The sequence below is a fragment of the Dipodomys spectabilis genome, unplaced genomic scaffold (assembly GCF_019054845.1).
Source record: "Dipodomys spectabilis isolate Male_0828 unplaced genomic scaffold, ASM1905484v1 ptg000002l, whole genome shotgun sequence".
In the NCBI taxonomy this organism is placed as follows: Eukaryota; Metazoa; Chordata; class Mammalia; order Rodentia; family Heteromyidae; genus Dipodomys; species Dipodomys spectabilis.
This window is the reverse complement of record NW_024870679.1, coordinates 57,780,946-57,805,259: the sequence shown is the minus strand read 5'-3', so window position 1 is coordinate 57,805,259 and position 24,314 is coordinate 57,780,946. Positions and strand designations below refer to the sequence as shown.

At 41.4% G+C, this 24,314-nt stretch overlaps 1 protein-coding gene across 2 annotated transcripts in view; it reads left to right on the top strand.

Annotated features, from left to right (window-relative positions):
* The window catches only part of Patj (PATJ crumbs cell polarity complex component), a 289,250-nt gene that overhangs the window by 219,739 nt on the left and 45,197 nt on the right, over positions 1 to 24,314 (top strand). For both annotated transcript variants that reach the window (XM_042675626.1, XM_042675631.1), the window contains exon 35: positions 20,211 to 20,294. In XM_042675626.1, the coding sequence (XP_042531560.1) occupies positions 20,211 to 20,294 (84 nt within the window). The remainder of the gene's footprint in view (positions 1 to 20,210; positions 20,295 to 24,314) is intronic.

Genomic DNA, 24,314 nt, shown 5'->3' with positions numbered 1-24,314 from the left:
TATCACCCCTCTGTACATCACCTTTAAAATAAATTTACGTTTAAAAAAAGAAAGTAAAAAGAAAGCTATAAAAGAAAGTAAGGAGACACTCCACCAGGAGAGGGACACCAAAGCAGAATTGAATCCCTCTTGGTAAGTTTCTCTAGGTAGAACAGACTGACCAACACAGAGATAATTGTTGGGCCTCAGTGTAGCCCTGGGACACTTCTGTGAAACACTTGGCATTTTCCACTGCATGGAAAGCAATATGATTATAATACAGGTGTGCATGCATATTCTTGCCAACTTTCAATTTTACCAAGCTATTCTCTAGCTAAGATGGTGAGTATTTTCAAATAAAGGCTTATTAGACCATCATGATGATAGCAGTGGTGGGAAGTATTATAATAGTACTTAGAACAGTGCTTCGCACACAGTCTGTGTTCAGTAAGGAGAAACAGTCATCATGGTTATCCATCATCAACATTATCTGACAGAATGATGGAGAAAAGGTAAAGCTCAGTTCTTCAAGCCCAGGAATTAAGGCTTTATTTTATTGGTCTAGAATGATGGTTTTTCCTAGAATTGAATTTGAATTATTCAGTACTTGTTTTGTCACTTACTCAAGAGCACCATTAACTTTTTAAACTTCCTAGGTTCTTTTTTTTATAAAATGTATTCAAAATCAATGCATATGTATTGAGCAGGTGGTGTCTCATATTATTCAAAGTTAATTTGGCATAAAAGATGTAAAAAGGAAAAGAACTTTCTACCTCTTTTTGCTCTAACCCTGCTCTGCACATTTCTCCCTATAAAAAGAGCCACTCCTTAGAAATAATCTCTTTTAATAAGGTAAATTTATTTAAATGAATACCTTGCCATTAACTTTGCACACTTAGTAAAGAAAGGATTATATGTGTTATATTTACAGATATAAAACTTACAGATAGAAATTTCCTTTTCCCCATTTTTGTTTCTATGTTAGTAGTAGTAGGAGTGGGAAGATCCTTGGTGTATTCTATAATATACAGTTGGAGTGGGAAGATCCTTGGTGTATTCTATAATATACAGTTGTTCCTAAAATGCTGTGCACCAGGAGCTGCAGGTATTGCAAAACCCTGCATCTTCACTTCCTCTCACCTGCCTTCTGGCCCTGGTCTTCTCTCCCTCCACCCAGTCTGCTCTAGAGCTTGCTGTTGAATAGCACCCCTTCAGATGAGCCCCCCTCCCCTCCGCCAACTGAATTGAAATATGCTGAGAGCTGGCGTTTATTAACTAAAAGACTGTCTCCTTCAGCTTGATTAAAATACTGTAATTCAAGATAATTTATGTTCTAAATTCTCCCTCTGCCTTTGCAGGAAGGAAGTCCTGTGATGTTCCCTGATTGGAACGGGTGACACCTAGCTGCCAGCCCCTTTTACTGGTCATTGCCTCTCTATATTTCTCTTTCTTTCTTTTCTTTTGGTCAGTCATAGGGCTTGAACTCAGGGCCTGAACACTGTCCCCGAGCTTCTTTTGCTCAAGGCTAGTTCTCTATCACTTGAGCCACAGCTTCACTTCTGGCCTTTCTGATAGTTGATTGGAGATGAAAATCTCATGGACTTTCCTGCCCAGTCTGGTTTGGAACTTCAGTCCTCAGATCTCAGCCTCCTGAGTAGCTAGGGTTACTGACATGAGCGCCAGCTCCTGGCTCTTTTCTACATCTCTTGTTACATGGTTTGGAATATGATCTGCCAGATGCTGTCATTGAGTAAGGAGGTATGACCTTGGCTTTGTAGGAACCTTTGGGGAATGTGATTTAGGTTATATCTTTTTTTGTTGTTATTATAAAGGTGATGTACAGAGGGGTAACAGTTACAAAACTCGAGTAATGAGTACATTTCTTTTTGGACAGTATCACCCCCTCCCTTGCTCATTTGATGTTTTTACTTCTCATCCCTACCCACAAGTTGTATAGTTCATTTTCAACATAGTGTCTAGTGGGTACCAGTGCTGCATTTGGCTATATATGTAAATTATGTAATACAGAGTGCTTTTAGCAATCCTGACTAACAGGGTTGTGGAGAGAATGAGAGATTTTTTATCAACAAGGACAGTTTATAAGCCATCCTTTCCAAACTATGGCCATTTGGGGAATAATCAGAAAACAAGGGTGTACCCTGAACATAAGCACTGACTGGTTTTCTCCCTAGTACTGATTACTTCATTTGCAAGAGACACATCCAAAATACTAAACAAATTGTATAAATAAAGCTATATTTGAAATGAACCAGGGAAATTACAGTTTAGGGAGATTCTGTACCAAATTCTTCCATAAAAAGTTAATCTTCTGATTTCTTTTGGGAAGACCTCTGAGTCTTTTCTATTGCTTTGCAGAGGGCGGAACTGGCATGGGAGTCAGGAGAGTTAGATTGCCTTGACTGACCCTAGCGGATGAGTTGTGAATTTTATTTTCACATTGGTTGGTGACACGACTTTGCTCTATGGGAATTGCTTAGATATTCCTGAATAAGACGTGAATGCACTGCTACTGAATCTTCACTATTAGATTTTTGGGGATTATAGGCCGCTGGCCTCTGGGCTTTCACCAGGCTGTTTCCTTCTTTAAGAGCATCTTGAGCTTCATAATATATCATTCTGCCATTTGAGGTCATAAATCCCACTGTCCTTGGAAGGATAAGCACCACTTAAAAATGAGAGATGGGATACAACACAGCTTTTATTTCCTAACCTCACGAACCTCATCAAAAGCCATAAGTCAGAGTCATGAGAAAATATATCAGCCTGTCATTTTAGAGAGGCAGAAATGCAGGGAGTAGAAAGTGCTTCCACTAATAAAACCATCGTTCCCCCATTGTTCCTTTTTCCTGTCTTTATTCCCTTCCACATTTGGACGTGGAACCTACCTGACCCCCTAGGTCATGATTTCCCCAGCGAGTTGCATGGGAATTGCATCCAGCCAGCAGGGAGTTTGCAGAGATGAGAGTTTGTGAGAGGAAGTTGTGGGGGACGCTGAGCCTTGGAATGAGAAGTTCCTTGGTACCTGGGATTATGTTATATGACACACAGACTCTGGTAAAGTTCTGCCCCAACTCTCCCAGGTTGGGTTTCTATGGCCTCTTTATTATGAGGCCAACAGATACCTTGGCCATCTGCACAGGCCTTAAGTGTCTGAGACCTGCTGTTGACCTCACAAGCAGTCTTCTCCACAAGAAATAGTTTCTCTCCAGCCAGAACAGATGGTTTCCAGCACCACAGACAGAGACAAGATGTATGTGACCATCCTAGTTGTGTTTGCAGCCAGACATCTGCCTTTTAAAGTACAGAGATAATAAGGTGAGCCCCTCTGGGTTGACAAGCACTCCTGGACCAGTCCTCAGGGACAGCACTTTGCCTTCGCTACTCTATCTACCTTTCTCCTCCCACGTGTGCCAGTGGGAAGCACAACCCTTCTCTCATGGATGGCCTATAGTTGCTCAGGTCCCCTTGGGGCTCAGCTCTTAGCTGAATGTTGGGGAGATAAAATGGAGCATCATAGCCCTGTCCTCAAAGAGTGCACACCTGTGTTCATTAGCTCTACCTCCTGTAATGTTGGTTGGCTGATATCAGGGATCAAGCAGGGAAGAAACCTGACATGGACTATCTCTGGAAGGTAGAGAAAGACAGAGCTGGAATGAGCACTTTCTACATTTAATTAACTTAGGCTATTTGTTACACATTTCATATTAGCCAGAAGCTAAATAAGGTACATTGTAGAGCAGAGATAATATATTAACATACTTTTTTTTTTTTTTTTTTGGTCATGGGGCTTGAACTCTGGGCCTGGGTGCTGCCCCACAGCTATTCGGTTCAAGGCAAGCACTCTACCACTTGAGCCACAGCACCACTTCAGGTTTTTCTAGGGGTTAATTGGTGATGAGTCTCACAAACTTTCCTGCCCAGGCTGGCTTTGAACCAAGATCCTCAGATCTCAGCCTCCTTGAGTAGCTAGGATTACAGGCGTGAGCCACCAGGGCCCAGCTTAACACACATTTTTAAGAGGTTTGTTTTGTTTTTTGTTTGTTTTTGTTTGTTTTTTAGTTGCTACTATTAAGTAGTTGCACAAAGCAGTTAGGGTTCCATAAATCAGGTAGGTTATGAGTATGATGTTTCAGGTCAGTGTCTCCCCCTCCTTTGTTCTTTCTGATTTTTCCCCACCTATCCCTACCCTCAAGTTACATAGTTTATTTTTTATATAATGTACATTGAATATAATTTAGATTGCATCTTCTCGTCCTTCCTCCCTCCATTCTTGTGGCCCCTTTTCTTTGCCTACCATCCCTCCCCCACAAAACATGTTTTCACTTCCTGCTGCTCATTTCAGTAAACACTACTTTAGTTGTTGAGAGGAATTAACGCCTTTGGATTTCTCCTCTAAGTATACTCTCAGTTAGCTTATTTGGGTGTAAATTCATTGGGCTTTGTATATGTTATGCATAGTTGTATTTTACACCTAGCTTCCACATATGAGAGAAAAAAGATGTATCTTCCATCCATCTTTTCATCTGTCTTTCCTCTTCCTCTCCCTCGGACTTATTGGGATGTTCATTGGGGTGTACATTACCACAGCTCAGAGGACACAACCTCACCCATTACTCTGCCCCATCTCAAATTTGTAACCTGGTCCTAAGCTTCTCCTTGAGCCCCTTAGTGTCCCCTTCTCAGAAGGGTATGCTTCCTTATTACAAGTCCAACAATTAGACCTTCCTGATTCGATCACCTGTCCTCTGAAGAAAGAAAACAATTCTCTAGACTCATAAAGGTGATAGTCTTATCAGCCTTGGAAATTCTATATAAGGAGGTCGTAGAGGTAAATTTGAGGCCAGCTTGAATAAGAACAGGGTCTCCACAACTCTGTGCATTTTCCTTTCTCTGGCTTTTCGTTGCCAGACAGCACAGGCAATAGCAGAGAGGCAGCAGAACAGAGCATGGCGCTGAGTCTTGAGCATATACACTTCAGGTTTTATCTGTAGGCTCTTGACACGTGATTTAACCTTTCCAAGTTCAATCTGCTGCCTTGGGACAACAGTGCCCCTGGCAAAAATCTACCCCTTACAGTTTTGCAGTTTGGCTAAGATGCTAGCTATAAAAAAAAAAAAAAATCTATCGAATGCCTGTCAAGTTATGAAAGTAAGTCTTTAGCTCTCTTCACCTGCACACTAAAACAGGACTTTACTTTTGTTTTTGAGCATGGAACTTTTAAGATAGCATGTGGGCATTTAGACATCATTAATATGTATCCTCTCGTGTAATCCTCACCACATTCCTAGACAGATGGAGTCCTGCTTTCCCCATTTACAGAGGAGAAAATGGAGATGCAGATACGGCAGGACACTTCTGCAGAGACTTATGCCTGCAGTAGGTCCAGTTCGGTTTAGACATTATTTTTCCTAGCATTATAATATCATCTACAAAAAAGAATGATCCTCTCAGCCATCACACCCCGTGCTGTTTTGTGCCAGTTCTGGTGCTTGAACTCAGGTTTCTGGGCACTGTCCCTGAGCTTTTATGCTCAAGGCTAGCATTCTAACCCTTGACAACTCCACTGCCATGCTCTGTTTTATTTTGTATCTTCAGGACCCCTATACAGTGTCTTGTACCTGCCAAACGGGTCTCTGTGAGGCCTCTGTTCCTCCTGAATTCCAGCCCTGCTGGCCTCATTCAGTTCTTGCATGGAGCCTGGTGACCTGGTATACAGCTTTGCTGCTGTAGGCCAGTTGGAGCACCTCCCATCCATTGTCACTGCAGCTACAGTGCCATACTCATTGCTGGCAAGACTGGCTGACAAGAACAGTGTTGAGGCTGGGCACTGGTGACTCACTCCTGTAATCCTAGCTACTCAGCAGGCTGTGATCTGAGGATAAAGGTTTATAACCAGCTTGGGCAAGAAAGTCTGTGAGAATCTTATCTACAATTAATCACTAAAAAGCCAGAAGTGGAGCTGTGGTTCAATTAGTAGAGTGCCAGCCTTCAGCAAAAAAGCTCAGAGATAATGCTCAGGGTTCAGTTCTTGGGGGTGCAGGGATGGTGCAGGTACTGAAGCTTGAACTCAGGGCCTAGGCACTGTTCCTCAGCTTTTTCACTCAAGGCTGGGACCCAAGGATAGAAGTAGAGCTGTGGCTCAAGGCTCTATCACTTGATCCTCAGCTCCACTTCCAACTTTATGCTGGTTAACCGGAGAGAAGAATCTCATAGACTTTTCTGCTCCAGCTGTCTTTGAACTAGGATCCTCAGATCTCAGCCTCCTGAGTATCTGGGATTACAGCATGAGCCACTAGCACCCACCTTTTAATTTATGCTTATTATACAAGTTCTACATGGCTATGCCAATTTGATTCATTTTGATTTAGAGCAAATACATTAGTAAAACATATCAATGTAGAATTGAAAGTCCAAGAAGACTTGAACAGTAAATAAAGACTTGGTCTTTATGGGGCTTGTCCATTTAGAAATTGAAGTGGATAGTACCTCTCCTGTAACTTGAGACCATGTTTGCCCCCTCATCATGATGAATGCTGTCATTTACTTATTACATTTAAAAGTAGGATTGCAGCTGGACGCTGGTGGCTCAGGCCTATAATCCTAGCTATTCAGGAAGCTAAGATCTGAGGATCACAGTTCGAAGCCAGCCTAGGCAGGGAAGTCTATGCAATTCTTCATCTCCAATTGTCACCAGAAAACTGGAAGTGAAGCTGTGGCTCAAAGTGGTAGAGCACTAGCCTAGAGCAAAAAAGAGCTCAAGACAGCACCAGGCCCTAAGTTCAAGCTCCATAGCCTATAAAGAAAAACAAAAAGATTGCAAAGATTTAAACTACAGGGTATTTTTAGAGTAAGCAGAGTTGAGAAGCTATTTTACATTGGATTAAGTGTTTTATTTTGCCATTCCCCTGCATTTGAACTTTGTGCGGTCTGTTTCATGAGGAGTGTGGTTGGCTTTGGCCTATAATTCCTTGCAGCCAAGCTCCTTTTATCGTTATGACTTAGGTCATATATTTTTATACAAAACATCTTATTACCTTAGTTTTATTTTAAAATCAAAGCAGAGTTTGAGAAAAGAGTATGAATCACACTGAAAGAATGTTGATGAATAATACCTCTAAATTTCCAGATTTGGACATTTCTGATCCTAAAGACTATAACTGTAAGCAAAAATATTATGCAAGCTGAGTAAAATTTAAATAAATAAGGACCAGATGGAACTACGGAGACTTATAAGATATAATGCAAATATTATCCCATTTCCTTACATAAATCTATATTTCAATATGAAAAATTATATTCATACAGATGAATATCAAGTTTTTGTTAAATCAGACTTGGCAAGAAAATTCCATGTTAAGTAAATATAAAATAATTTCATGTTTGAGCTTAAGAAAAAGCTTTTCACAGTCTTAAAGTGCAAAAAATATCTTTATGTATTACCAGCAATTTCTGCATTAGCAATTTCATTACTAAGATTTTCATTTCACATATTAGTTATTTGGTAGGCAGTGTGATAGTTTGCAATTCCTGAATTTCAGTGTTAGAATTACTTACATAGTCAGCTGGGCGCTGGTCGCTCACACCTGTAATCCTAGCTACTCAGGAGGCTGAGATCTGAGGATCGCGGTTCAAAGCCAGCCCGGGCAGGAGAGACCGTGAGACTCCTATCTCCAATAAACCACCAGAAAACCGGAAGTGGCGCTGTAGCTCAAGTGGTAGAGCGCTTGCCTTGAGCTGAAGAGCTGAGGGACAGTGCCCAGGCCCAGAGTTCAAGCCCCACGACCGACAAAAAAAAAAAAAAGAATTACTTACAGTCAATTGCACACACACACACACACACACACACACACACACACACACACACGCATACATCCATGCACACGCATAGAGGTGTGTTTTCATCTAGTGCAATTGAGCAGTAAGTCCATTGCATCCAAAGAATTAATGTGCCTATTGCTGACAATGACTTTATGTTATCTGTCATTCATTACCTGAGAATGTTTCAGAATTCCAAAATAATAGTACATTGTGGTCCATTTTCTTCCTCTTTCAGGGGTTTGGTAGATACATTTTAGGATCTATACACTTTCTCATTTGTCCTTGTGTAGCAAAGTTTTATACAGACTGATTGAAATCCATTCTGAGTTTCCCAGAAAATCTGTGTAGTGAACTCTAATTTACTAGTAACAGAGTAAAGTATCCTGGATTTTTAAGACTTAGGATTTCAACTACAATAAGTAAGCTCTCACTCTTGCTGGCTTTCCTTGAACAGGTATTGCGCCTTAGGTTTTCTGAGCAGAAAACATTATCTGTTCTGTCTATAAAGCTGTCAAGCAAAAAATAACATCAATTTGACAAATGCTCTGTTTCTTCTAAAGTAATCATCTTTTATTCTGATCCATGGGAAAGCAATAGATTTAATATACACTTGACTGTGAGACTTGTTCAAATTATATTAAGATAAGGAGTGTGGCATTTATTGACTCCATTTTACCTCTGGTCCTGTATGTATGCTCTTATGAGATGATAAAATGAAGCAGCCTCTTAATTTTGTACATCTCATGAATCAATGAGGTGATATCAAATACTCAACATCAAAGGAGGGAAAAGTTTTTTGTCTAACAGTGGAGAGGATTAGCAACTTTACAGCTCATCTTTTCTTTTTTTTGCCAGTCCTGTGGCTTGAACTCAGGTCCTGGGAACTGACCCTGACCTCCTTTTTGCTCAAGGCTGGCATTATACCACTTGAGCCACAGCTCCACTTCCTGATGTTATGGTAATTTATTGGAGATAAGAGTCTTACAGACTTTCCTGCCTGGTCTGGCTCCTAACCGTGATCCTCAGATCTCAGCCTTCTGAGCAACTAGGATTACAGGCATGAAGGCACTGGCACAGGGCTTTTTCCAGCTCATCTTAAACTTTTCCAAATCATATTTTTTAAATTGTGGTGTTTGGGATTAGACACAGGACCCAGGGCTTCGTACATGCTGGGCAAATACTTTACTGCTAATAACAACTCAACCCCACAATGTCACCTTTCTAAATGGTTTAAAAAAGTGCAGGTGCCCAAAGTATCACATCACAGGGAGAAGACATTTTTCAGTTTCCCATCCTTGGGTTAATCAACCCACTGCCCTTGGTGGCGAGAAGTCCACTGTCCTAGGGTACTGCCATCTGCATCATAGTCACCGTCCGTCTGCCTTTCAGCATTTACCAGCTTTCATATTAAGCCTAGCTCTGTCGTCATGACACAGCACCAGGGAAACACAGTAGCGGAAAGGACAGTCTCATCTCAGTACTCAGAGTCATTGTATTCTATCAAGCTGGGACCAAGACTCGGTCAGTGAAGGCTGCACATTCCTTCTAGGGGAGCTGCTGGGGTGAGGATTTGCCATGCCTTGCTCACAGCTTAAAGTTAACCACCAACCAACATATAATTTTAATTTATGGGCATTTCGGTTTAAAGATACCTTATTGCTATCCCGTTAACACTGAACTCACATCTAGTATCATGTAATTTGTGTCTGAACAAAGCCTCCAGACATATATATTTTCTCTTTAAGACACATCACAGCCTATTACACTTAGATGGTATTTCAGCCCATTACTTAGGGACCATTTTAAACAGTAAGGTCACAAATAAAACAGACAAAAATGCAAAAACAAAAAACAAGACAAGAAAACAGGACACTAAGTAGACCACCAAAAGAATACTTGTTTGCAAGGAGAACTGAAACAAGAAGAAAGCAATCTCAATCAAGAAGGGGGAATCTCACAGGACTGAAATATTCTAATAACTGAGCATGTCCAAGAATGACAGTAAACGTACAAGAGCATTGATTTGGGGGCCACAAAAATAATAGAAAGTAGGCAAATTTGCAAATATGGTATCCATGAACAGTGAAGACCATACTTAGTGAAAAGGAAAAACAAAGAAGCCTGTCTTCTGATTTTAGCTCTGCTCTTTATCAGACCTTTTTTGGTTGATACTCGCATTAAGCCCTTTAGCTCCTCTAGGTTGATATTTCTGCTACCATAAAATGGAACTAATCCTACCTTTTAGAGTTGAGAATGATTTTGGGGTTTTTTTTGTTTGTTTGTTTTGGTTTTTGGCTTGTGATGCTGAGAACCAAACCCGGGGCTGCTGCATGCTAGGAAAGTATTGTAGCACTGAGCTCTACCTCCAGTCTCTGAGAGTTTGAGGATGAGTCGTTTTGGTTTCAGGTTTTTTCCCCCCACATTTTATGAGCACATATTAATTGAACGGTATTGGGAGAGGCTTCATTTTGTGATATTTCCATACATGCATGTAATATGTTTTGATCATATTCACTCCCTATTACTCTTTCTTATTCTCCTTCCTAACCTAAGGTTTTATTTATTTAATTTTTTCTTTTTGTCAGTCGTGGGGCCTGAATTCTGGGCCTGGACACTGTCCCTCAGCTCTTCAGCTTAAGGCTAGCGCTCTACCACTTGAGCCACAGCGCCACTTCCAGCTTTTTTCTGCTTATGTGGTGCTGAAGAATTGAACCCAGGGCCTCATGCATGCAAGGCAAGCACTCTACCACTGAGCCACCTTCCTAGGCCTTATTTAATTTTTTTATGCCAGTATTGGGGCTTAAACTCAGGACCTACGTGCTATCCCTTAGCTTTTTTTTTTTTTTTTGGGTCCGGTCGTGGGGCCTGAACTCTGGGCCTGGGCGCTGTCCCTCAGCTCTTCAGCTCAAGGCTAGCGCTCTACCACTTGAGCCACAGCGCCACTTCCGGCTTTTTTCTTTTTGCTTATGTGGTGCTGAGGAATCGAACCCAGGGCCTCTGGCATGCAAGGCAAGCGCTCTACCACTGAGCCACCTTCCCAGCCCCTCCCTTAGCTTTTTTGCTCAAAGCTGGTACTCTACCACTTGAGTCACAGCTTCACTTCAGACTTTTTGGTGGCTAATTGGAGATTAAAGTCTCACAAACTCTCCTGCCCAGACTGGCTTTGAATCTTGATCCTCAGATCTCAGCTCCCTGAGTATCTAGCATTAATAGATATAAGCCACTGGTGCCAGCCTAATTTTATCTGGGGGTTAACATATATTTGTAATATGAGGGAAGTTTCACTGTGCTATTTCCATATATTAATACAGTCCACTTCAAACATTCCCAAATGAGGATATGCATGTATATATATATATATATATATATATATATATATATATATATATATGCACAGGAAAATTCATGAGACTCTATCTCAACCAGTGAAGCACCATGGTGTGTGATTATCATCCCAGCAAGACAGGAAAGCACAAATAGGAGGAGGTATGCAGTCCAGGGTGGCTCAAACAGTGAGACTGTCTCTTAACAAACAGCCAGCATAGAGGTTAGAAAAGATGGGGGGGAAGAACTTTGGATGGGAAGACATTGATCAATAAATTGACAGTAAATTGAAAATTCTTTGCACAGCCACTTAAAGATAATGTTTTAAATGCAGAAGGAAAAACAAACAGCATTAAAAATGGCTGGAAAATTCATTCAGGCAGTAGAGCACTTGCCCAGCAAGTGTGAGGCTCTGGAATCAAACATTTGTATATCTATATGAACCATGCTGTGTCAGTCATAAAGTAGTTATTGAAAAATTGCTAATGAGGTTGCCTAACATATAATGATAGATATCTAAGTTTTAAGGAGTATACTAGTAAATAAAAGGAAGACTGCATATATACCATAGTTGCCAAAGTTCATAGGAAGGAAGAAAGGAAGGACAGAAGGAAGGAAGGAAGGAAGGAAAGGAGGGAGGGAGGGAAGGAAGGAAGGAAGGAAGGAAGGAAGGAAGGAAGGAAGGAAGGAAGGAAGGAAGGAAGGAAGGAAGTCTGGAGATGTAGCTCAGTGGCAGAGCATTTGCCTAACGTGTGAGACCTTAGATCAGATTCTCTAGCACTGAAAAAATAATATAAAAATAATTGTAATAGTATTGCTCATAGAAGATTCGGGATGACAAACCAAGGATGAGAATCTTTTTATTTATATACAGTTTGAATCACCAGCTTTCCTTGCTCAAAATGAGATAACATTTAATGATTTAGCCACCATTTTCTTTTTAAACTCTGTAACTATGGTAGATAGCATAAATCAGTAACTTTACCCTGGTCTATGTTTTTCAATGTAGATATGAATGCAGTTTGAGTTTTACCGTTCTGGATGCTGTTACAACCCCTTTATTGGTTCGGCCTCCAAGCTGAGAAAGCAGCGCACTGTTCAGAAAGGCATATCTCGTCTTCTAAGAGCAGTGACAGCCATAGAGAAAACTGTATGAAATGCTGTTTGAAAATAGCATCACTTGCCTCTCGAAGGCATAGATCTGAATCATGTTTTGTTATAGGAGAAATAAAAGTGCCCATTTTATATATCACATTTTTACATTCTTTTGGTTTTTGTGGGTCCTTCTTATTAAGGAGAGTTTTTCCCCCTAAACACAGGAATAAGGCCTAACACTTTAAAAAAGAAATCATTGATCGATACAATATGTTTTCCATCTTAAATGTGAAATTTAATGGGAAACTTTTCTGTAGTTAAAATGTCCCTTAGGATTTTTTTGTGTGGGCAGTGTGGGAGGGATCTTTTATGAGAATAGCAGAGATTTATGCCAGGGTGACCCAAATTAAGCCAAACAGTCTTGCAAGCAGTAAAATTAAGCCCCTAGCCCTGTCATTTTCATCACTATTTTGCCCTACAATGCTTATGAAAGCAATCCATTGCATACATACAAACATTAACTATAAAATGTCATTCTTCTCAAATAGTTCACCCACAAAAGGGATTTTATTAACATCCTTCCTCTCACCAAAGGCCTGCAATGGACTTTTCCAACACATGGTTTCTCTGAGTGTTACAAGCCTATTGTGACAATAAATTCCCCTTTTGCTGAACAATTTGGTGTGTTTATGAGCTACTTTATCTACTCATTGGCAGCTCAAACTGTAAAGAAAATGTTGATTGATGGGCTGAAGTGTCTGATGACTTTGCCTCTGTCTAACATTATGTTATGAAGTTCTTTTCCAGCAATTCAGAGTCTAAATCCCTTGGAGGAATTTGGGATTTTTTATGGGGCTCAGTGATAATTAAATCTCTCATTCTTGACTCCTTAAAATTGCTCTCTGAGCTAATGTACATTCTCTGGGAATTCAGATGGATTTAGCATCCATTTGTGGTGAGTTGTTTAGCTAATACTTTAACCATCAGAAAGTTTACCACATCCAGTAGTTGTGTTAGAGCAAGATTAAGATATATTAACTCTGCCTGCTTCACCTATCTGAGGCATTTGTATTGTATTTTCTATAATGATGTGAGTGTGTGTGTGTGTGTATAGGTATGCGCGCATGCGCACACGCACACACGTATGCGTGCACTGCAACTAGAACTTGAATTTAGGGCCTCATGCTCTCACTTTTTTCACCCAAGTCTGGCCCTCTACCACTTGAGCCACAGATCCTCTAATGGCTTTTTTTTTTGTAAAGGTGATGTACAAAGGGTTACAGTTGCATAAGTGGGTAATGAGTACATGTCTTGTCAAACATTGTTACCCCTCCCTGGTTTCTTCCATTTTCCCTCCCCAACCAAGTTTTAAAGTTTATTACTGGAGCTTGAACCCAAGGCCTGTACATGGTCCTTTGGCTTTTCTGCTCAAGGCTAGCACTCTACCATATGAGCTCCACTCCTGGCTTCTTGGTGGTTAGTTGGAGATAAGAGTCTCATGGACTTACTTTCCCAAGCTGGCTTTAAACCTCGATCCTCAGATCTCAGCCTCCTAAGTAGCTAGGATAGTAGGTATAAGCCACCAGCACCTGGCCCCAAACACTTTCTTAATAAGCATTTAGTGAGTATTTATTGAATACCTGCTCTAGGCTTAGCACCAAAGTCCAAAGATGAGTTGGACACAGCCCCAGTCCTGAGTTCCTTCCAGGATGAGAGGCAGTACAGGACATGGATCAGTGAACAACCACTGGGGATGCTCTGGTAAGTCTTGAAGGTCGTAAGTGATGACAGAAAAGAATGACTGATCTCATCAGGCAGAGCGGTGGAGGAGATTTCACAGAAGAGGTAGAATTTGGTGACTCAGCATTTCATGAAACAAAGGCCTTTAGAACCCTTTATACTTTTCAACTATAGGTGTAGAGAATATCTCTGCAAATATATATGAGAAAAATGGCTGGAAATGTCACTGCAATGGTGCAGCACTTGCCTAGCATGTGCATGGCCTTGGGTTCAATCCCCAGAACCTCAAAATAATCATTATCATAAATAATTTTTCTGATGAGAAACTGGGGCCAAAGGCAAGACCACAGTGTTAAAGTTTCAGCCTCACAAGCATAAAGCCCTGTTGTTCAAACCCCAGCATGGCAAATAATATTAACACTGATTTTCAGTTAAAATTACTTATTACAAAAATAATTTTAAAAAATTAAATAAATATTAAAGTGAGAAACTGAACCATGTTGATTGCTAGATAGAATTGAATGGCTGAAGGACAGGTGCTAAGGATCAACGTTTTATACCAGGCACAGGTGACTCTCATTTATAATCCTATCTACTCAGTCCACTGAGATCTGAAGATTGTGGCTCAAAGCTAGCCTGCACAGGAAAGTCCATGGGACTTTTTACAACTATCTAGCAAAATGCCAGAAGTAGAGCTGTAGCTCAAGTGGTAAAGTACTAGCCTTGAGTGAAAAAACTAAGTGACAACTCTCAGTTCCTGAGTTCAAGCCTCAGTACTGTGCACGCACGCACACACACACACACACAATCAACTTTTCATTGTATACTACTTTAAATTTACACCATGTAATATATGTTACTAACCCTCTTAGGAATAGAGACATTTAAACACCTAGCCCCTTCAACAGTGTGATATAATGACCACCAGCCACTTTTTTCCTGAGTGTCCATAACGTGTGTGTGTGCGCGCGCGCGCGTGCGTGTGTGTGCGCACGTGTGTGTTGCTTTGTTAGTGATGCTAGGGATCATCTCAGGCTCTTAGGTATACTGGACAAATACTTGACACTGAGCCATATCATCAACCCCTTAATGTTACCTCCGACCATGGAATAAGGAAGTTTGCTTCAGTTGTGGTATTTCAGACATAGGCTAATGGGAGAGGTCTTTAAGCAGAAGACTCTTGCTGTGTCTCTGGAATCTGGCCTGGCCTTTTCCATTAGAGAAAACCTAAGGTTTGAGAGATCTCCCAGCTCCCTGATCACATTCTTCTCTATCTCTAGACTCACCTGGTCATTAAACTTGTCCAAAGGGAAATTGTTTGCCTTGTTTCAGGTCTTCTTGCAATTTCTGTTATCCCAGTGACCCGGGAATCACACAGCTTTCAGGAGGAACTTAAGTTTGAGCCTTCAGTCTAAAGTAATCCTCTGCTCTGTACCATTAATTAACCAAGATTACTGCTCTTTTGGGCTGAACAGTTTCCTTATTTCAAACCCCAACTTTAGAGTTACAGTTATATACCCAAGGTAATGAGTACTTCTTGTTGAACATTGTTACCCCCCTCCCTCGTTTTTCTCCCACTTTCCCTCCCCCCTCTCAAGGTTTTTTGTTGTAGAGTTAAGGTGACAATCTTTCAATCAGTACCATATGAAAATCCCAAGTTAGCTTTTGTATAAGCTCACAGTAAAGAATCCAGAGCAGAGGAGATGCTTAGCAATGCTATGGGAGCCCATACTTTGGTGTTCAACAATCATCCCCAGTTAGAATCGCAACTCTCCTAGTCAGAAGCTACAAAGACCTGTTCAAGTCTTACCCCTTGTGTGGCCCCATGTGCTCATCCATAAACATGAGGCACATGGATGCTAAATAGTCCCAGAGGAGGGTAAAGCCCAACATCTGTAGTAGCCACACCAAACTTTGTATGGAGAAAGGCTGAGCCCAGAGGCCTAGCTCATGCCTCATACCTCCAGGGCCTCTCCTCAGACTAATCAGCCACCACCCTCAGGGAAATGATTAATAGACTGCTTGTACAGTCCCTGGTATTATTAGACAGGGAGTGTACAGAGCCATTCTGGAGTAGACCAGTGTTATTTACCCTTGCAGACTGGAAGGGAAGAGGGAGACAAGCACCCACAACTGCATGTTTGCTTTAGTAGCCCATGGGCATTGAAATTTAGGAGGCTATCCAAAAAAGAAATGAGAATCATGTGTATAAGCAGCTCTCTATTTTTTATTTAAATTGATAAAAGGTCAATATTATTTTATCAGATCTCAGTTTTTCCAAAAGCATAAAGAAGTAAACTTTTAGAAATAGCCTTGTTAAATACATGTCTAAAATAGTCCAATCAATTTTTTTTTACTATTCTTACTTTTTTTTTCTATTTTTTCCCACCCTGTGGAAAAAAAACCCTGCAAGTGGAAGTGTGGCTCAAGTGGTAGAGTGCCAGTTTTGAGGAGGGAAGAAAGCCAAGTAAGAGCTCAAGGTTCTAAATGCAAGCCCCAGTACTGACATTAAATAAATAAATGATCTTTTTTTTTTTTCAATTCAGCCACACATATTTCTAATTTGAACTCTTGAACTCTGACATTTGTCACCCACAGTTAATGCACGTTTGCAGAATCACAGCTTTACAGAACTCAGCACACGGGTTTGCAGTTTTTTTAAAAATGCAGGTTTTCTTGTGCTTTCACAGATTCAGAGAAATTGTAGCCGTATCAGGCAAAAAAGAAAGAAATATACAGGTGTGTGTGTGTGTGTGTGTGTGTGTGCGTGCGCATGCACTCAAGTGTGCATGTGTACATGTGTGCATATACGGACGCATACACACCCACACCTGCTCCAGTCCCGTGGCTTGAATTCAGGGCCTGGACACTGTCTCTTAGATTATTCTTGTCAAGACTGGCCCTCTACCACTTCAACAACACCTCCACTACCAGCTTTTTTGCTGGCTAGTTGGAGATCATTATCTCCGATAGTGGCTTTCCTTCGTCTGTTGTGCCTAGGTCTCAGCCTTCTGGGTAGCAAGGATTACAGGTGTGAGCCACCAGTGTGCTACAGGGATTTTTTTTCATTCAGAAAGATTGAGACACTAAACCCAGACCATTAGCAGTGAATCTGGCATTTCTTGAGACTCTGAACAGTTAACTTTCCTTTATGTCTGGTACCTCTTGAGTACCAGAAAGGACTTAATCAATTTAGGATTCACACCACCTTTATTGAATAAAATCTCTATGAGGTCTTCTCCTTCCTTTAAATTTGATTGAAGGAAAATATCCCATTTGCCTTTTGTAATGGTTTTGAGAGTTAAAAAAAAAAGTTTATACTGAACACCATGTCCAGTAAAAATCACACATGACTTGTGTTCAGTATGTGGTTCTCCCCAACCCAGAGAAGACACTGTACTCGGGTGCCACACTTCGCAGACAGCATCTTTACCTAGGCTGTTTTCAGAGCCTGCCTTGGTTTCTCCCTGTTCCAAATGGCCCTTGATGAGACCAAGTCAATGTGTTAGAATGGCCTTAAGCTGCAACCCAACACAGTTCGGTCTTTCCTCTTAAGCAGTGTAAATTCTCCCTGGGTCTCAAATTTCATAAGGCAGAGTTAAGCAAAAGATCTTTAAAAAAAAAAAAAAAGTCTACTGGTACAGAATCTGAAATGTAATTGATCTAGAATCAAGAGGCCTTTCTGGGTCCCAGAAACTACCTGTCTAATTGCTATAATAAAGAATGTTTCCACACTTGCATTCTGATAAAAATCAAAGTACTGTAAAGGTATTTAGAATCCGGATGGGTTATTTGGCCATACACCTCTAATTTTGTTGCTTCTCTTCTCCAGAATTTCTAAAGGAAAGTCTTTCTTTTTATAAATAAAATGTTTTAGAGTATAATCTTCTTTCTATCTTGTTGTTGTTATTTTTGCAAGAAATGTCTCACTTTTATCCTTACTTCATGTAGTCTTCATGCTGAGACTGTAGACTAAGGTAAAACTTAATTTCAATCATTCTGGAGTTCATTAACTCTCAGGGTTCTTAACAAAACCATCCTGCCCCTCTCCCCTGCCATTGGCAAGACTGTTGTGTTCTTGGTTCTTAGTTCACTGTGGCAACCAGGAGGCCCATCCTCATCAAAGCCTGCAGGATCCCTGCCAGTCCCACTGCTTCATGCCAGGCTAAGATCCTTTATACGTGCCATCTGCCCCGGAGGCGTCAACCTAGACCCATTGCATGCAGGATCTTGTGACTTCTGTTTTCCACAGGTGTGGAATGAAGGAGGCTGGAGAGAGTAGATCCCAGATCCTGCCTGGGGAAATAGATCTCCATCTCCGCTCAAAAGCTCTTTCCTGCTCCCTGCAGCCCTCCCAGGTCACCTAGTGGGGTCCATTTGACATAACTGTTCTGTACCCTTCAGTTCCATTAAATATGAGCCTGTGCCTTCTAGTAGTTTGTTGATAAATAACACCCCAAAGAACCCCCAAGGCAAGGGTTGCAAAGTTTGAAGGAGGGGAAAATAATGCAAACAAACTCACTTGAATATTTTCTGACAGTCTTGCCAAAATATGTAATGATTTTGTTGTATGAATGCCGATTGTCTGGAGAGATCCTTAGTAAGCTGAATGGCAAGTGTCTCTAAGACAGGAAAAGCCGAGTGAAGCGCAGCATCTTTGTGTGGTCTAGAGCTCTCTGTGGCTGCTTCAGCCCTTTATATTGGAGATCCTATTTTGATGATACAGTTCTAGAATTATTAATGTGAAGATCTGTGCATGTTTGTGTGTGGTTGTTTTTGCAGAGCTGAGGACTGAACTCAGTGCCTTGCATTTGCTAGGCCAGTGCACCTCCGCTGAGCTAAAACCCCGCTCCTACTTCACGTGTTCTTAATTCACCAACCACGACACACTTTATTCACCAAAGCTTACCTACCATATATAGTGTCCTAATAACCTACAATGGTAAAGTCAGAGGAGTTAATCTTTCCAAGATTACATGAAGGCAGGATTTGAACCCACATCTGTCTTAAACTTGAGTCTGTGACTAGTTCTTTCCTTATGCTGTTTTTATCTTTCAGAGCCTGTTCATTCAACTGGTTATTTCCTAGCAATTCCCTTCACTGGGCAACACATCTATGCCAGTCCTCTGGTGCCAGTGTGCCAAAATTATGTTCGAAAATACACCATAAGATGTCAATAGGAATGACACATGACCCACTTCAGGTTCACACACAGCAGCATGTCAAAGGTTAACAGTGAAACCCATGCAGGAGTTTTAACATGAAATATTCAGTAAAACCAGTTTGTGTGTGTGTGTGTGTGTGTGTGTATGCGTGTGTGTGCGTGTGTGTGTGTGTGTGTGTGTGTATGTGTGTGTATGTGTGTGTGTGTGTGTGTGTGTATGTGTGTGTATTGGGGCTTGAATTGAGGACCTTACACTCTTCTTTGGCTTTTTAACTCAAGGCTGACACTGTACTGTTTGAGCCATATCTCCATCACCTGCTTTTTGGTGTTTAACTGGAGATTGGCTTTGGACCCAGATCCTCAGATCTCAGCCTGCTAAGATGCCAGGATTACAGCTGTGATCCAACGAAGCCAGTTCTGAAAGAGTAAAATACTAATCTTAGGAAACTTACCCCTTAATTACCCTTCTAATATGTCACTGCATGTCTCATTTATCTTTTTTGTGTGTGTGTGAAAATACTGTACAGAGGGGTTACAATTACATGGGCAAGATAATGAGTACATTTCTTATCAAGCATTGTAACCTCCTCCTTTGTTTCCCTTTCCCATCCCTTCCCATCCCCCCCCCCCCCCAATCCAATCCTCCTCTCCCTCCCACCACCACCAAGTTGTAAAGTTCGTTTTCGACATAACGACTTGTATATCTCATTGTTGCAATGGGTCCAGATAAGATGATGTTAGGGAAATGAACCCCAAGATAAGTATTCAAATGTTTTTTTTTTCTTTCATGCAATTGTTTCTAACACATTTATAAGATTATTTCTTTGTTGCTTTGTATGTCCTTCCCCCATGGCATAACCCCTGCTTTCACTGTATTAGATGTCAGTATAATTTGTGGAGGGGAAGGAAAAAAACAAATCATCTCATTTATCTTTTTATGAGCTGAAATAAACATTGGCAAATACCAAAGTGTGGGTGTCTGCCCCATGGCTTGGTTGCTTGCTTATGAAAGCATTTGTGGTTATAGAGAATTCATAGGAGTGATGTTGTCATTGTCGCTGTTTTACAGGATGCTATAGTTATCCATGAAGTCTATGAAGAAGGAGCTGCAGCCAGAGATGGAAGGCTATGGGCTGGAGACCAGATATTGGAGGTATGTAGTTTTAAATTTTATTTCATCTAGTAACCACAGTGGCTTTGCCAACCCTGGTCCACAAGGCTAATTCATATGTCTTCCATTTAGCTGCACCTGCACTGATTTCTCTTATTTAACAAAGCTCAAACAATATTCTGTGTGTGTGTGTGTGTGTGTGCACGCGCGCGCGTGTATACACATGCATGTGCATGCACGAATGCATTGAGCAACTCACTGGTATATTATCAACCTCATCTATGAGAACTTTTGTTTTCCCCAATACTGGAGCTTGAACTCAGGGCCTTGCATTCTCGCTTAGCTTCTTCACTCCAAGTTGGTACTCTATACTTCCAGTTCCAAGAGCTTTTTTAATTCAAAGTACAAATTCAAAGAAAAAAGTACAATACTGCAACTGGATCTTTTTTTGGCTTCTCCATTACACCTTACTGAATTCCCTCCTAAAAACACATGCATACATAGCCAGGCATGATGGTATACACCTGTAATCCAACCACTCAGAAGGCTGAGTCAGGGAGATTTCAAGTTAAAGGCCATTTGGGGCTAAATAATAAGACCTTGTTTTTAGAAAATACAGATACATATACATAAACATATACACTTGATATTTTACAAGACTTTACTGCATGTTAAGTATTTTCTAAATCCTAACAAACCTTTATGTCAGAGGAAAGTCTGCATCCTGCCACCAGAATTTTGATGTTTATGATGTTGATGAATGTATGGATGAATTTAGTTGGTGTATGCTGATTAACCCCTGAAGTGCGCTGAGTGCTGGTAGCTTAATCCTAGCTACTCAGGAGGCTGAGATCTGAGGATTACAGTTCAAAGCCAGCCTGGTCAAGAAAGTCCATAAGACTCTTATCTCCAATTAACTACCAAAAGAGCTGCAAATGGAGCTTTGGCTCTAGTGGTAGAGAGAGCTTTGAACAAAAATAAAAGCTCAGGGACAGTGCCTAGGCCCTGAGTTCAAGCCCCAAGACCAAGACAAAACAAAAACAAAACAAACCTGGAATACTTACCTGGAATTACAGGTTGCAGAGATTCTCATTTAGCTAAGCCATTACCAAGTGTAGAGACAGGAATGGACACAGGAAGATACAGATGGATACAGGAGACAGGAAGCTAATCAGTGCTAGACATCTGCTAGGAGAAACTAAAGGGCTTTTTCAATGGTATGAAACCTTTCAGCAGCATTTGCTTCTTCCATTGGATAAATTTAAATGGAAGAGTTTGATTTTATGGTGGGTGGGCATGTATGGTTTTTTTTGTTTTGTTTTGTTTTTTGCCTTTCAGATTGAATATAGCCCATTTTGGATGATGTCAGAGAATTTTATTCTTCCCCTTGGTTCATTTTGTTCTCCCATGATGAAAACAGAGGTATAATTAGGGGCCGCAAACATAAGCAGAAAGACATTAAAAGGAGAGGCCACACAGGTTGCACATTTGCAGGCCATGTCCTAAGGTTTCTGTGCAGGCCTTTGGTGTGTTTGGTCAGTGGACAGAAGTGCTCCCCAGGGCATTCACTGAGGCACAGGGGTGAAAGGTGAGAAATAAGCAAAGCCCCTTTGGGAATGGTGGTGTGGTTCGTAGTGATTAGCAGTTTGGGGGAATGTTTGGATTTTGTTTTATCCTTCCTAGGTTTTCTAGTTAGTGTTATCATAATTGGTCTCTGAAGATAAATAAGTTAAATATTTTTAAAATAGGATAACTGCAGCCAAGCATCAATGGCTCATTTCTGTAATCCCAGCTACTCAGCAGGCTGCGATCTGAGGATCATGGTTCAAAACCAGCCCAGGCAGAAAAGACCACCAAGACTTCATCTCCAATTAACCAGCAAAATGTCTGGACTAAAGGCATAGCTCAAGTGACAGAGTACCAGCTGAGCAAAAAATAACCTGAATGATGAAAATGCAAGGCCCCTGGCACTCCCTTACCCCCACCCCCGTGCTCCCCAAATAGTGCAGATGCAAATATGCCTTGGTTCTTATATAAATTGTTAAGTCCATAAATTATCCTGAATGGTCACTTGAAATCAAAGGGCTTCAATGTATAAAGGCAGATGTCAAAACCTATTAAACTGTATATTTGAAATATATATGGTTTATTTTATGCCAATTATACTGCAGTAAAATAAATAAATAAACAAATAAACTGGGGCTGGGAGCCCATGGCTCAATCCTATAATCCCCTAGGTAGAAGACTGAGATCTAAGGATCACAGTTTGAGGCCAGCTGGGGCAGGAAAGTCCATGAAATTCCTATTCCAATTAATCACCAAAAAGCCAGAAGTGGAGCTATGGCTCAAGTGGTAGAGTACCAGCCTTACACAAAAAAGCTAAGTGACAGCAGCCAGGCTCTGAGTTCACATACCAGTACCTGCACACACCTGGTGGAAGGCTCACCCCTCTACTCTGGCTGCTGTCTTCTGTGAGTATGTTCCTATACAGGTGAACCCTAGGTAAAGGCTAGCATGGGGAGGCTTGCTTGCGCTTCATGGAAGGAGGATTAGAAAGGTCAGGTCAACCGTTTCCTGGTATGCCACAGAATGCCCTTTTCCAGACTGAGTGGATGGTTTGTATTTCTCAAAGATGGCCAGTCCAAGCTCTTCTCTTACACAGGAGAGTGTGTGTCACGTACTGCTTAAGAAACATCTTGCCGGTTCCTTGAGTCATGTGCTTTCAGCTAAGGTGCTATGGTCATTTCACCTGGATGTGCTCTAGTTCATCAGCCTGTGGCCTGAACTGATGTCAGACTAAGCTCAGCAAACAATGGCTTGTCTGCCTTCCAAGAATCCTCTGCATTCTCCTAGCTCATGGTTTCATCGTGCCTTGTGTTAAAAATGGGAACAAGCCAGGTCCTGTCCAGAGAGTCAGATAGTGGAGCATGTCAAGAATTAAGACTATGGTGAATATACACAATGTCTTCCTTCTCACTGTCTGCTTTCCACCTGATCTTACCACCCCCACCACCCTTACTGCCTTCTATGTGGGTGTCAATGCAAGGATTGTAGACCTAGTTTTATTCTCTTCTCCTCCTAAAGCAGTGGTTTGCCCACTTCCCCCAAGCCCATCATAGGAGGCCTGCATCCCCCCCCTCTTGTTCTGTAACCAGTGTTCTGGAAAACACACGTAGTGTTTCTGTGCAGAAGTACTTGAGTGCTACCCTTCCCCGGGTTCTAGCGCCCCCCCCCCCCCCCCCCCGGCAACCCCACGTTCCTCAGGATCTGTGCACGCAGTGATGCCTCCCACAGCAAAGGGGCCGTCGGAAATGGACCTGAGACTGCCTGCTTCTGAGCTGACGCCTTCCTGCTGGAGTGTAGCAGAAATACTAGAGTTTAATGACACTGCTTTTAATTAAAAGTTTTTAATTAAGGCCTTTCAGAAGGTATTTCAAGGCTTAGAAAATTCACCTTCCTTCCATGGAGAAACCTTTGTGTTTTTAATTGAATAACAGTAGTGGTCTCCTGTGCCACCTATTGGAGCACAAGGGAATAATCAGCTCAGAACACACTTTCTAGAAACTTGGTTTCCCTCTTTGTTCTGTAGTTTTCCTGCAGAGAGGAGGTAGCCCTGGATGGTGCCATTACCCCAAACCCTTGCTGGCTTGCACCCGTAATCCTCCTAGCTACCCAGGAGGCCCAGATCTGAGGATCACAGTTTGAAGCTAGTCCAGCCAGGAAAGTCTGTGAGACTCTTATCTCCAATTAACTACAAAACAAAAACAAAAGTCAGAAGTGGAATTGTGACTCAAGTAGTAGAACACTAGCCTTGATCATAAAAGCTCAAGAACAGAGCCTAAGCCCTGAGTTCAAGCCCCAGAACTGGCACCAAAAACAAAAGTAAAGTACATTATGAGGTTTCATGGTTCTGGGCCTAAGAATGTAAAGAGTATCTGGGTTCAAAGCCTGGTCCCTCCACCTGCTGCCTGTGAACCTGGACATTTCCTTAGCCTCCATGTGACTTAGTCTCCCCATCTATCAATAGTAATGATAGCAGTGTCTACTTCAGAGATTTTGTCT